The sequence below is a fragment of the Diplodia seriata genome (assembly GCF_021436955.1).
Source record: "Diplodia seriata strain FDS-637 chromosome Unknown scaffold_5, whole genome shotgun sequence".
Taxonomy (NCBI): Eukaryota; Fungi; Ascomycota; class Dothideomycetes; order Botryosphaeriales; family Botryosphaeriaceae; genus Diplodia; species Diplodia seriata.
In genome coordinates, this window is record NW_027117312.1 from 1,124,145 (window position 1) to 1,136,325 (window position 12,181).

The 12,181-nt window shown below is 55.9% G+C and overlaps 5 protein-coding genes across 5 annotated transcripts; 2 read left to right on the forward strand and 3 right to left on the reverse strand.

The window, feature by feature from the left end:
* On the reverse strand, window positions 1-1,495 carry SLS55_005334 (uncharacterized protein; the record flags this gene model as incomplete). The annotated part of the gene is made up of 3 exons (XM_066776784.1): window positions 1-120; window positions 178-1,324; window positions 1,374-1,495. 3 exons carry the CDS (start codon window positions 1,493-1,495, stop codon window positions 1-3), a joined length of 1,389 nt encoding a protein of 462 aa, XP_066632626.1.
* A 1,377-nt stretch (window positions 1,496-2,872) lies between these two features.
* Window positions 2,873-4,921, forward strand: SLS55_005335 (uncharacterized protein; the record flags this gene model as incomplete). The annotated part of the gene is made up of 1 exon (XM_066776785.1): window positions 2,873-4,921. The coding sequence occupies one exon, from the start codon at window positions 2,873-2,875 to the stop codon at window positions 4,919-4,921; it is 2,049 nt and encodes a 682-aa protein (XP_066632627.1).
* Window positions 4,922-5,461: 540 nt separating this feature from the next.
* On the forward strand, window positions 5,462-5,725 carry SLS55_005336 (uncharacterized protein; the record flags this gene model as incomplete). The annotated part of the gene is given in 2 exon segments (XM_066776786.1): window positions 5,462-5,467; window positions 5,483-5,725. The coding sequence occupies 2 exon segments, from the start codon at window positions 5,462-5,464 to the stop codon at window positions 5,723-5,725; spliced, it is 249 nt and encodes an 82-aa protein (XP_066632628.1).
* A 702-nt stretch (window positions 5,726-6,427) lies between these two features.
* Window positions 6,428-9,784, reverse strand: SLS55_005337 (uncharacterized protein; the record flags this gene model as incomplete). The annotated part of the gene is made up of 3 exons (XM_066776787.1): window positions 6,428-8,677; window positions 8,730-9,520; window positions 9,586-9,784. 3 exons carry the CDS (start codon window positions 9,782-9,784, stop codon window positions 6,428-6,430), a joined length of 3,240 nt encoding a protein of 1,079 aa, XP_066632629.1.
* A 671-nt stretch (window positions 9,785-10,455) lies between these two features.
* On the reverse strand, window positions 10,456-11,390 carry SLS55_005338 (uncharacterized protein; the record flags this gene model as incomplete). The annotated part of the gene is made up of 2 exons (XM_066776788.1): window positions 10,456-11,088; window positions 11,145-11,390. The coding sequence occupies 2 exons, from the start codon at window positions 11,388-11,390 to the stop codon at window positions 10,456-10,458; spliced, it is 879 nt and encodes a 292-aa protein (XP_066632630.1).
* Between the last annotated feature and the right edge of the window lie 791 nt (window positions 11,391-12,181).

A 12,181-nucleotide genomic window follows, 5' to 3' on the forward strand; every position in this document is an offset into this window, starting at 1 on the left:
CTATCCTTCGTAGCCCGCGGGCTCAGGCTTAGCTGGGAAAGCGGGCTGTCCGAGATTGCTCGCGCAACCCCCTTTCCAGCTCTCGGGTGTAAACTTGTCGACAATGGACTTGAAAGCCTCCTATAGTCTTTGTGAGGAACCAATCGACCGGATGATCGAGCGTGGGAAAAAACGTACCAGAGTGCAAAACGACGTGTTACCCTCCAGGTGCTTGCCTGTCGCCTTGCAACCAGGCACCTCCATGATCCTATCGTTGTATCTCACGCGCACGTAGTAGCCCTGCAGCGACTCCTTCTGCTGAGTCGTCAGCTCTTCCATCTTCTTGCGCGCAATGCCCTCTGGCCGCGGCGCGCCGCCGTGCTGAACATCCTGCGTGCTGCCAAACAACGATGCAAACCAGCCCTGAGGCTTTTCCGGCAGCCTTCTGCTGCCGAGCGCTGAAGTGCTGCCTGGGGGGACGACGTTCTGAGTCTGCTTGCGGAACAGCTCGATGGCGATGTGACTTGTGAACGGCGGCCAGTGCTCATTCTCAAAAGCGCCAAGGCTGGAGAGGACGGCTGCGAGGGTGGTATCGTGGCAGCCGGACATGGCGAGCTTGATGTTCTTCTCGCCGCCCCTGCCTTTGCCCAGGGCGCCGTCCTCGCCGCCCACCTCAACAACGCCGTCCCAGCCGCTCTGCTCGACGTTGCCGGTCATGCGACTCACGACGTCGCCCATCAGCCCGCCGATACCGAGCGTGCGATATTCTTCCGACTCCCAATAGCCGGCGAACCACTCCTCGACCACGGCCTTGTCGATGATCTCGCGCAGCTTCGGGTCGTAGAACTCGCTTGGCAGACGCACCCGCTCGTCGTGGGCGAGAGTGCCATTTACAGTGTCCATGATGCCGGAAAGACGGGGATGGGAATCGACTGCGATGCGCTTAGAGCTTTCGGGCATCCACTTGGATATCTTCGTGTTCAGATAGTCCATGTCTGCTGTGTGGTTCCAGCGGTCGGCAGCCCTTTGGGCGAACGCGCGACTCAATTGAGCGAAGCGGCGACAGTTGCCATCATTGGGGTACAAAGTCTCGTCGGCTGGAGAGCGGGTGATGATGGTGGGCGGGGGGAAGTCGGCGGTCCGAGATGACAAAGGGTAGAAGCCCCAGAAAGCTTGCTGTACCGACTCCAGGGCTCTCGGGATAGGCGTTGCTCTCAAGTAGATCATGTCGGCGTCGGAAACGAGTCGAGGCATGAAGCCGAGCTGGTCGACGTAAAGATGCCTGAGGCGCTGGCCCAGCGCGAGAGTCGTTTCTCGACCCTTGTCCGTGAGCTCACCAGGCTGGCTCCAAGCAATCAGCCGGAAATCCCCAAACATGGATCTAGACAACCTACCAGATGGCATCGAACTCGCCCTTGGGACCCGATGCTATCACGGGACCGTCATCGGCACCGAATGTCTCCAGCCTCCTGCGCCATTTGAGCTCATCCCACTGTGCCGAGTCCTTGGTGCTCATGATTACGCTCGTCAACCGCCGCGCAGCATTGCAGTATGGCCAGTCTGTACAACGTCAGAAAAGTATAGATGACAGGGATGTTCATGTGGGGGCGTACGCGGCGGCAGTCCAGCCTGTACGATATGGCGTTAGCCTGTGCCGGAGAAGAACGGGAGGATGGTTGTGCCTACATTGCGGAAACGCGGAGAGACAGGGCTTCGTTCGCCTGCACATGGTTAGGCTAGGGAGCGTCAATTCCGCAGTGCGTCAAGGACTGACCATGGCGGAGAAGCTGTGGTTCCCGGAGCGATCAGCAACAATTGGAGCTACTAGCGGTGGGGATTTGGGCATACCACTTGGACGAGCTGCAGCTGGAGGTCCTTGGGATACAGCTGCTCAAGCTCATCCGGAGAGTAGGGTGAGCGAGGGGTAAGAGTCGTCATGCTTGTGGGGTGTGGAGCGTGCGTGGAGCGACTGGACCGAGCCGGCGAGCGAAGCTCTTAAGACTCGAGCCGCGAGCTGCGTCACAGTGTGACAGGCACCGCCGCGATGGCCCGACCGCCGCCGCATCGGCTTCTCATTATGCCGAGCCCGGGCCGCCCGCCGCCGCTAGCCGGCCCATCGATGGAAGTTTGCGCGAGCTCTTCTCGCGCTTCAATCGACTGCACCATGAGTGCCCCGTACATCTGCCCCAGCTGCCGTCGCAACGCAGTCCAGCATACGGGCGCCCTGCGCCGACTCTCTCGCACCTCCAAAGCAACATTCATCTCCTTCCGCTCCAACAATCCCCGCCAATCCCCGGCCAAGGAACCCGCCAGTGCGTCGAATGCGGAGCCCTCAACCGACCTTCGGCAGTCACAGAAAAGGGCCCCCCAACATGCAGACCCATCCCGCGCAGGTGCGCTTTCGAGCCTTTTCGGCGTCATTGGGACGTCCGATCGTTACTCGCGCCCCCATACCGCCGGCCAAGCCCTCGATAAACCTCCACAATCCCCCCGAGCACCTCAGCCAAAAGCGTCTCAGACAGTTCCAGCTGCCTCGGAGTTGCAGAAGATACTGGACGATGAGGCCAAGCCAGACAAAGAGGCTTGGGAATACTTTCAGCGTCATTACACGGGTCCGACCTGTCCAGCCTTGAAGTCTCCTTCTCTACTGGACGTTCATGCGCTGGTCAGTGGACTTCCGTTTCGGAGGCTACAGCATAATTTTGTGCATGCTTGGTGCGGCGGGAGGTTGGACCCATCACTGCCAAGTCCAGTCGAGGTCGTACAACGATATCTTCACCTGGGACTAATGAAGCCGGAGAACTGGCACATCGTTCTTTGGGGTTTAAACGTGAACGCGCTGACTAAATACGATGCTACTGGTGAACGACCAGGGCCGTCGACCGCTGAGATAATGGCCCAGGTCATGAGAGTGTGGGACCTGCTTCTCAAGGCTTCCTCTTCTGAGCCCGCCGCAAAAGAGCCACAATCATCCACCGGAGTGGAATCATCCACCCCCATGTGGTCGTCTTTGCGACTGCCCTGGAATACGGTGCGCCAGATGACCAGGCCCCACCGGTTCTTCGGCACAAGGCTCAATCAATTCCTTCCCGCAATCGATGTTTACAAGTCCAACCGCATCTCATACTCCGCACTAGTCACCTTTGATATCCTCACACGAGACGATGTTGAATCAGTACTGGACGAAAAACTCTTGACGGAATCTAGGCCCTTTGTTGTCTTCCTCGCACATCTCATTCCTGGATCTACGCGTCTTCCGCTGCGGCCGGATGATAAATCACCCAATGAGATGGCCAACCTCTTGGAACGATCCCACGTCAGCTCAACAGATGTAGCGGCGTTATTGAGTCGAATAAAGGATTCTTCCGACAAGTGCATGCCAATCATCGCCTCTGTTGGACGCTCACTTGACGCTGGCCGGGATAACCGTTTCGACAGCTCAGCTGATGTTGACGGTGAGAACCGTGACAGCGAAGGCATACTTGGCATTGACGGGGAAGTCAAATCCAAAGAGGAAGGTCTCGCAAACTTTTATTACGGACGCATCGGTCGCGCCTACTCCGAAAATAAAAGACTGATAATATACGACCTCTGGTTGGAAGCTTACCAGGCACTTTCTCGGAGAAATCCCACTGACCCACCGGTGCCGCCTAAGTTGTATGACTTGGCGCTTGAAGCCCTCATGGCTAGTCGACTGCCAGAGCAAGCCATCGACGTTTGGAACAAGATGATCGAGAACGGCATCAAGCCGACAATCAAAACGTGGACAGCCATGATCAATGGCTGTGGAAAGGCGAGGGACACTGAAGGAATGGAACAGATATGGGTAAGAATGCTCAATTCTGGCGTGCAGCCGGACGTTTATGCTTGGTCTGCACGTGTGTCAGGGATGATGCGTGCAGGCAGGCTCCGGCAAGGTTTTGCGGTTCTCGACGAAATGGCAAAAATATGGACTTTGGCGCACAAGCGTGCACAATCGGCAGCAAAAAAACGGAAAACAAAGGTGGACACAGCTGAACTCCCAGCAAAACCCAACATAGTCGTCCTCAATGGAGCCATCACGGCCTTGGCGTCACGGCCGCCGCGCCGCAACGAGAACTTTCTTGGCCCTGTCCTGGAGTGGGCCAAAAGTCTCTCGATCCAGCCTGATATTATTACTTACAACTCTTTGATTTCTCTGTCACTCAGAAGCGGCAATACAGAAGAAGCCATGAATCTGCTTCAGCGAATGGAGCGAGTCAACGTACAACCGGATGTTGCGACATTCAGCATCATTCTTAACTCGATCTTCCGCAGCGGCGCCCCAACCAAACTTTCGCAGGAAGAGCAGCACGAGAAGGTCATGGCCGTCCTTGGAAATCTCGAAACCCACGGGATCGAGGTCACCGGGCATATCTTTGGGACGTTGATTGATGGCTTGCTCAAGAGGCACGACAATGAAGTAGCCGCCAGAGCAGTCCTTGCCCACATGGTTGCGAAGGGACTTCAAGTTCCACCGCACATCTACACATCCCTCATGACTCACTACTTCGAGCGCCACGACTTAGCGGCCGTCGATGCGCTGTGGGCCCAAATTGAGGCGTCTGGGACCGTTCTTGACATTGTGTTTTTCGACCGCATGATCGAGCAGTACGCCCGCATCCACGATGTCGACAGAATGATGGTGTTCCTTAAGCGCATGTCCAACCGAGGGCTCGCGCCTGGCTGGCCTGCGCTCCAGGACGTCGTTGTGAAGCTCGCCGAAATTGGCGACTGGGAGCGGTTCGACCAAATCGTGAACGACGTCGAGCAGGGGGTTGGCGTTGCGAGGAAGGGCATGAGAGTTTCGCCTGATAACGTCATTCATCAGTTCTGGAAGGCTGTGGCGAGGAAGCGGGCGCTGAAGCCCAAGCCGGAACCATATCAAGAGATATTTCCGCATGCGCAACAAGAGAAACTTTGATTGTTTCTACTTTGGTAGTCGAATCACATGTCCGGAGAAATCTACGTTTAGATCCGAGCACTTTCCCTCTGAAACACGTATCATACTCCGCTGAGTCACACTGACGGGTTGATGAAGGCCACGTCTCGCGCAATTGACGGTCAGCCAATAGAGGAAAACACGAAACAGCCTTGCAGTGCTCGCTTTTCCACGCACCAGTCACGTCGACGCTTCTGCGCCACTCGTTCTGTTGGCTGACGTCACACGTCACACGTCCCATGGTCTCGCAATGCCCGAACTATCCTGTTTTCCAGCCCCTCGACTCGAAGCATGGTGTGGCTGAGTGTATAAGCGTATATATATCTCTCTTCCCTACCATGATTTAAACTACTACCTGCATATAATAATTTCTCTGCAGATCAACAAGCCTACAAGACCCTCCGCAAAGGTTTACGGATCCCCACCACCAAACCATCGTCGACGTCCACCAACCTCCAATCCTCCAAACACAACAATAACAACAACAACAATAACCCAAATAAAAAAATCAACATCTACAAAATGCCCGTCGGCAACAACGAGTCCGGCATCTCCTCGGGCGTCAAGTTCGTCACCAGCACCATCGGCAACACCGTCGGCGGGCTGACCAACACCGTCGGCGGCGTCGTGGGCGCCGCGGGCCGCGGCATCGGCGAGACGCTCGAAGGCGCCACGGGCAGCGCCGGCCGGCCCGTCGCGCGCGGCGTGGCCGACGCCGCCTCGGGCGTCGAGGACGGCAGCGCGCGCATCGCCAAGGGCGTCAAGGATGCGGGGCAGGGCAAGTGATTTTTTCGTCTAACTTGCGACGGGGAGGGGAAATGGGCGAGTAGGAGGAGGAGATGGTATAAGCGGGGAGCATGGAGAGGAGGAGGAGGAGGAGGAGGCTATTCGTGTATATTGTTTCGTTTGATTTTGAGCGCCGGGTTGTGATACCACTTTTTTTGTCAATGGAACAGTCGTCGGGACAACCCTGTCTGTGATCTTACCCGCAGCTATGAAGCGTGCTTGCTCTCATCTCCCTCTCGCACTGAAACCAACTCTTTCAGCACTCCTCTAAGGTTCACCTTCGGGTCACTACACCATGAGACAGGGGCTTGGGGTTTCAGTAGTCGAAGGAAAACGACAGGGCCGTGACACCGTGGATCAAATTGCGAAATCCGTAAACGTTCAGCTGTTCATACTTCGTTTGACAGGCACGCGTGAGCTTGTTTTACAATGATTCTTCCATAAGCGTGTGCGTTATTTCTATCTGAAGACCAAGTATTATATTCCGCGTATATTATCGAATGAGAAATAGCCGTCTTATCATCTCTATGATGCTCATGGGGTAGGAAAGGTAGGCTCAACGACAAAAGACCCGAGTGTGCTAACGAACAAACAAGAATTTAAAAAGGATATATCAAAGAAGCACTGTCTCCTGAAGAAGACCGAGAATGCAACGCGAACCCTCCGGAATCAAACAAATTAGTAAACGCAGTCCCTGCTTCGTCAAGCCCACACCAGCTTCTTCAACGAGTACCCGATCTGCTCGAGATATCCTGTACTCTTCTTCGCCTCTGCCAGCGAAACAACGTCTCGGTCTTCGATCTGCAGAGCTTCTTCCTCTCTGTCGGCGTCTTTGCCCTTCGTCGCGATATCCGCGCCTCTTCCACCTTGGGTCTCTTGCACAGACTTCGCTCGCAGTACCTTCGCGCGCTTGATCTCCTCACAGATCATACCCACAAGCTCGCGCTCGCTGGGCGGTTCGGCGTCTGCGTCGTTGCTGCCGCCGGTGGTGGCGAAGCTCGACTTCGGTGGCAGCGCCTTGAAGGCCAAGTAGCGATTCTCAACGCCAGGAGGTAGAGGCGAGGCAGTGTTCATCATGGATGTTTTCTTTTTCAGTAGTGTCAGCGGATTCGACTCGTTTCCTTTCGCGGCCGAAGCGTCGTCCTTGACGGGTTGCTTGTCGCCTTCAGGTGCAGTCTGGGTCTTGTCGCTTTCACCCTGCTCCTTGGCCTGATCTTTAAGCTCTCCATCTGCGGTTTTCCTCTCCACTTCTTGCTTTGCCTCGGCCTCTGCCTGAGCCTCGGATTCAGTCTTCTCGGTCGCCAGGCTCCTCGTGTTTACACGCACCAGGTTTGCACCTGCATGCACGTACTTTACAACGAAGCCCACGTTCTTCGACTCGTCCATGTGGCGTGGTGCCAGTGTGCTCGTGATGTACGTGCCTTTGGCCAGCCCCTTCACGTCCTCCAGCTCTATCCGTTCAAATTCGCGCACTTTCTCTGTGCCCCAGTCAAAACGGCAGAAGTACAGGGCCCGCTCGGTGAGAAGGAGCACGCATTCCTCGAATGGGAGAGAACGGAGGGAGCTGGATTTGGCAGGGCATGACAGCGTCCAGCCGTGAAGAAGGTCCTCCTGCGGGTCTTCGATGACAAGCTCGGCGCAACGAGAAATCGCTAGCTGCCGAACCTTACGCAGGTCGATGGCGTAATCTTGGGCCTTCATGTCGTCCTCAAAATCGAAAAAGATGTCTTCGGTGGCGCGTCCGAGAAGGTAGTCGATGACGGCCTGGGCAAAGTAGTCATTGACGATATTGTTGTAGTAGCGGGAAAGGGTAAGACCGAAGTCAGTCAGGGCCCCGGTAATGTTACGCTTCCTTGTTCGGGTGAAATCACCCTTCAGCGCTGCGGTTCCGGCGTATTGCTTCGAGATAGCATCACCGTTGTCTGCCCAAAGGGTGTTGAACCAGGAAGTCCGAGGGTCGGTCTGGAGGTCGATGCTAACACTCTGATCGGCGAGCTGCTTCTCGAGAGCCTCTCGAGCGCAAGCTGATTGCACGACGTTTGTGCGATCCAGACAGTCCATGCAATTAGTGCGGAGAACACCGCTCTGCATCTGGACTATTTGTCCACGGTCCTCGACAGTCCATCCGTAGGTTTTCATGTTCTTTCCCAGAGCGTTCATAAGCAGAGCAACGTTCTCGAACTTCATTCCCCGGCAGACGTTGTGGAAGTCAAACCACTCGAAGCCAAGAAGCATGCCCCTAGCATCAATGCCACCTCTCTCATTGAGGGCCTTTGCATACTCCTCATACGCCGCTCCTATTTTCTGCTCAGTTCCGTGTTTGTCCACCAGTGAGGCAACCTGAACACCGCCATATCTAGCAGCAAGCTGAGAAAAATGGAGTTTAAAGGCCGTCGCATTTGTCTCCGGTGAGCCCCAGAGCTGGGCAATGGGCTTCAGACTATAGGGAGATTGTGAAAAGAAGAGAGGTATGGAGCCTCTGAATTGCACAAATGAGTATATCTTGCCGTCTGCCGAATCCCACGATTGCGGTGACAGAATTTGCTCCGTTTCGACACTGTTAGCCACATGGCCGTCCTCATCGATACCGCGACGGAGATATCGCAAGCCTGCGCGCTGGACAGACCTCCGGGAGATCAATGTTAGCACGAAGTCCTTCTTAGTGGCACTATGAACAGAAAGCGGCGTCACTTGAGGCTGAGACAGGCCTGATTTGGTGTTGGATCTTGATGGGGGCGGAGGGGAGGTGGATCTGTGAGCAGCGGCGTTCTCCTGAGCAGCGACAACTTCCTCCGGCTCCGATGCTGCACCTACTACGGTAGCACCGGATGATTCCGAAGCCACGTCAACAGAGAACACTCTCTGTCCCACAAATCCCTGGATAACTGGCAGTACGAAGCTGTTCTGCCCGGCTTCTATGAAGGGCTCGATGATGTGCCTGTTCCAGAAGAACTACTCTCTATTAGCTAGATTTCTTTGCTGCGATACGAATGTGGAAACGTACCAAAGGATCATAGAGCTTGAATAAAGGGAGCGAGGAATGCGTCTCTGGCTGCTTCCCCCAACTCCTTGAGAGATCGAGGTCGTAAGAAAAGAAGAAGCTTCTACTACTGAAGTAAAGCTTGGTTGTCTTGAGAATCTTGGGCAACAGAGTTCCGGAGGTGTTGCCTGCGGGCTGAGGCAAGTTTCCCGCAAGATCCGGAACAGGCTTTACTGCAGCATCAGACCCAGAAGCCGGTGGCGAAACGGGGGATGCAGCAGTTGCAGCCGCAGCTGCGGGATCGTCCTGGGGAGCGGGTGCCGGAGATCTGGAGTCGGGCCTCTTAGGCAAATCCTCGTCGCTGCTCATGCCCTGCATGCGCCGACCTTCCGTACTCCAGCCCTTCCTGGAGAACCACCTCTGAGCAAATCTCCCGTACACCCCCTTCCGTCCGATCACATCCTGAGCGACGCTTGTCCTTCGGCCCCTGGCAGTCGCAGTAGTCGCATCCTTCTCGGCTTCCGGCGGCGGCGAGTCCGGCAGCGACTCGTCAATCGTGAGGTGATCCGACGAGGTATCTGTGTCGGAATCCGAGTCGGACTCGGATTCAGAGTCGTCGCCGCTGGCAGCCGAGCCCCTCGAGCGCTTTATGCTTTCGCGCGCCTGTACGATGGCCTTGTTCGCTTCCACTTGCGAAGCGAGAGGGATGAGGACGACATCGGTGATGGCATATATCGGCTTCCCGCGGACCTGGGCAACGAGCTCGCGGCGGGAAATGGCGACCAAGAAGGAGGATTTCGCGACTTGTAGCAGACCTGGCGGAAAACGACGTCTCGATCAGCAGCCGGCCTTCAGAATGCGTGGAGGTGCAGGATCTCACCAACAATTCCATGGGCTTCTAGGGCCTGCGGGGTAGTGTCCTCGTCGCGGCGGTCCTTGAGCAGTGGTTGGATGATGCCCTTGTAGTCGATCTTGATGGCCTGCTGGGTGGCTGGGGGATGGTTGCGCGGCGGGGCGGGCTGCAGGACGAGACCGTCGACGGCGGCGAAAATGAGCAGCTTGCGAACGAGGCCCGGCATGTTGTCCTGCGCGCTGCGTTGTTGAATTCAGCGGCCGAGCATGTTGAGAGGGCGATATTGGTGGGTTGTTTACTGTGCGGCATCGGAAGAGGCCTTGGGCATCATGACGTCGTCAGCTGCGTGCTAACGCTCTGCAGGGCGCTAGCGATCCGGTGCCTAGCAATTAAATCTCCGGCCTGACCTCTTCTGTGTCTGGTCACAACCTCTGTCGAATGACCCCGCACGGATGTCTTGCTCGACGCTCAACATTATCTCGCAGCACACTGACATTGACTTCAGCTGTCCAGCCCCTGTCACGCCATGCGTCGGGAAGTGCGTCGCACGAAAAGGCCTATGTGGGGGTGTGCCTGCGTCTGCGCCTACGGTTTGCGTGAGCTCCCAGCGCTGCGGTACTTTAATTTGTGCAGGGCAGATTCATCACACCGTTTGCGCACAGGAACGCGTCTCGCGTCTCGCGTAGCGGCCGAGGCCCGTGTTCAGAAATCACCAGAAACCTCCGCGGCGTCAGCAGCCACGCTTTAAGAGATCCAAGCAGCAGCTGAGTCGTCGCGTGCTGATCAGAGGAAACATTGTCTTGTGTCGAGTATGCTACTGAAAGAGTGCGAAATGCGGTGCATTAAACTTCGTGAGAACCGCCCGAGACTGTTTTCGAGGACGATTTCCAAACCGCCTCAGTTGTGGAATTCGCCTTTGCACTGCTCCTCCTCATACTCGTAGTCTGGCTGGAATTCCCAGTACAACGACTCCTTGTCCGAGCCCATCTTGAAAGTGTACGCCGCGGCGTCATCAGGCACGAGTACCTTAGGAACACCGTTTGCTTCGGCCGCCTCGACCATGAGCTGGACCTCGCAGCTCCTCTCCATCAGGGTATACAAGTAAGCCGCCTCATCGACCGTGTGGCCCACGGTCAACAGTCCATGGTTCCTGAGAATCATGCCCTTACCGTTGGGACCCAAGGCGCCCGCCAGCCGCTTGCCCTCCTCCTCGGAGAAGACGATGCCACCGCAGTCCTTGTAGACGGCCTGAGCATCGCCGTAGAAGTAGCATACGTCCTGGTTGAGCATGTCGAGAGGACGTGCGAACGTACTCCATGCCTTACCGTATTTGGAGTGCGTGTGGCAGGCCGCGTTGGCGTCTGGCCGCGCCTTGTGTACCGCGCTGTGGATCAGGAAACCCGCTGCGTTGGCGGGCCGCGACATGTTTCCACCGATCGCCTTGCCGTCGTAGTCGACCAAGATCATGTCCGATGCTTTGAGCAGGCCAAAGTGCCTACCCAGCGGGTTGGTCCAAAAGGTATGAGGGTTCTTTTGGTCAATTTAGTGATCCACTCCACTAGGCTTGAGAAAAGGACTTGATTTACCTCGGGATCTCGCACGGAAATGTGGCCAGACATCCCTTCGGTGAAGCCCTTGCGGGCAAAGACGCGGAAGGCGCATGCCATGTGTGAAAGGATGAAGTGGCGTTGCTTGTCAATCTCCGAGTAGAGGGGAATGCCAGGCAGAGAGACACCCTGCGAGATAGCTTGCAGAGGCGTCATGTCCTCCTTGCCGTGGGGCTTGAGGGGAACGACGGCCTCCTGCTTTTCCTCAATTGCTGCCGGTGCCATGATGATGTGCGGTTACAAAGGAAGATAAGAACAGAGAATTACTCGGTACTGTATTGTTCGTAGTAGAGTAAACGAACTGCACGAGTGTTGCTAGGAAGTGGAGACGGAAGTACACCTCGGGCGGATGTTCGAGGCTTAAAGGTGATGCAGTCAGGAGGGGTGGCGGAGAAGATGCACGCCCTACGTTGGCAAGTGTGCAGCTTATCAAGCTAGCCACATTATTGGCAGACGAGGCAGCTGTTGGCGGGCCAGTCGCAGATAGGCCGGCGGTGAGTCTTGGCTATCGGATTTCAGCGCCGCGGCTGGGCACAAAATCAGAAGAGACCGGAGGCCTGCAACAAATCGGCGCTCTCCCGCATGTGGGGCACTTTGCGCGAACGAATGAAGAGGCGCGATGTGGGGACGCTCAGATCCAATCGCTGTAGCCTTCCTAAAACAAACCACCAGAGCATTTCCCCTCGTGCTCATTGTTCAAAGTGTACCAGACACAGCATTGCTAGCAGTATTGAGTTAGCTTGGAAATAGTAGAGAAGTTGGTGTATGGAGAGCGCTTCTCCTCATCTTCGCTGTGGAAAGGATTCGATTTCCCTGCTGGCCCATTAGTACATGTTGAGGTAAGGCAAGATACTCCAGGACTTGCCTCTTCGGGTTTCTGCTCATCCCACTTCATCCCTGCAGGTGTGCGTTCTTCCGGGACTGCTGTCGATTTTCGACGTCTTTTATACTTTGGCTTCGATTGGGGTTGCTAGATCTTGTCTTTGGCTTCATCGTGTGATGGAATGGGGTAGATT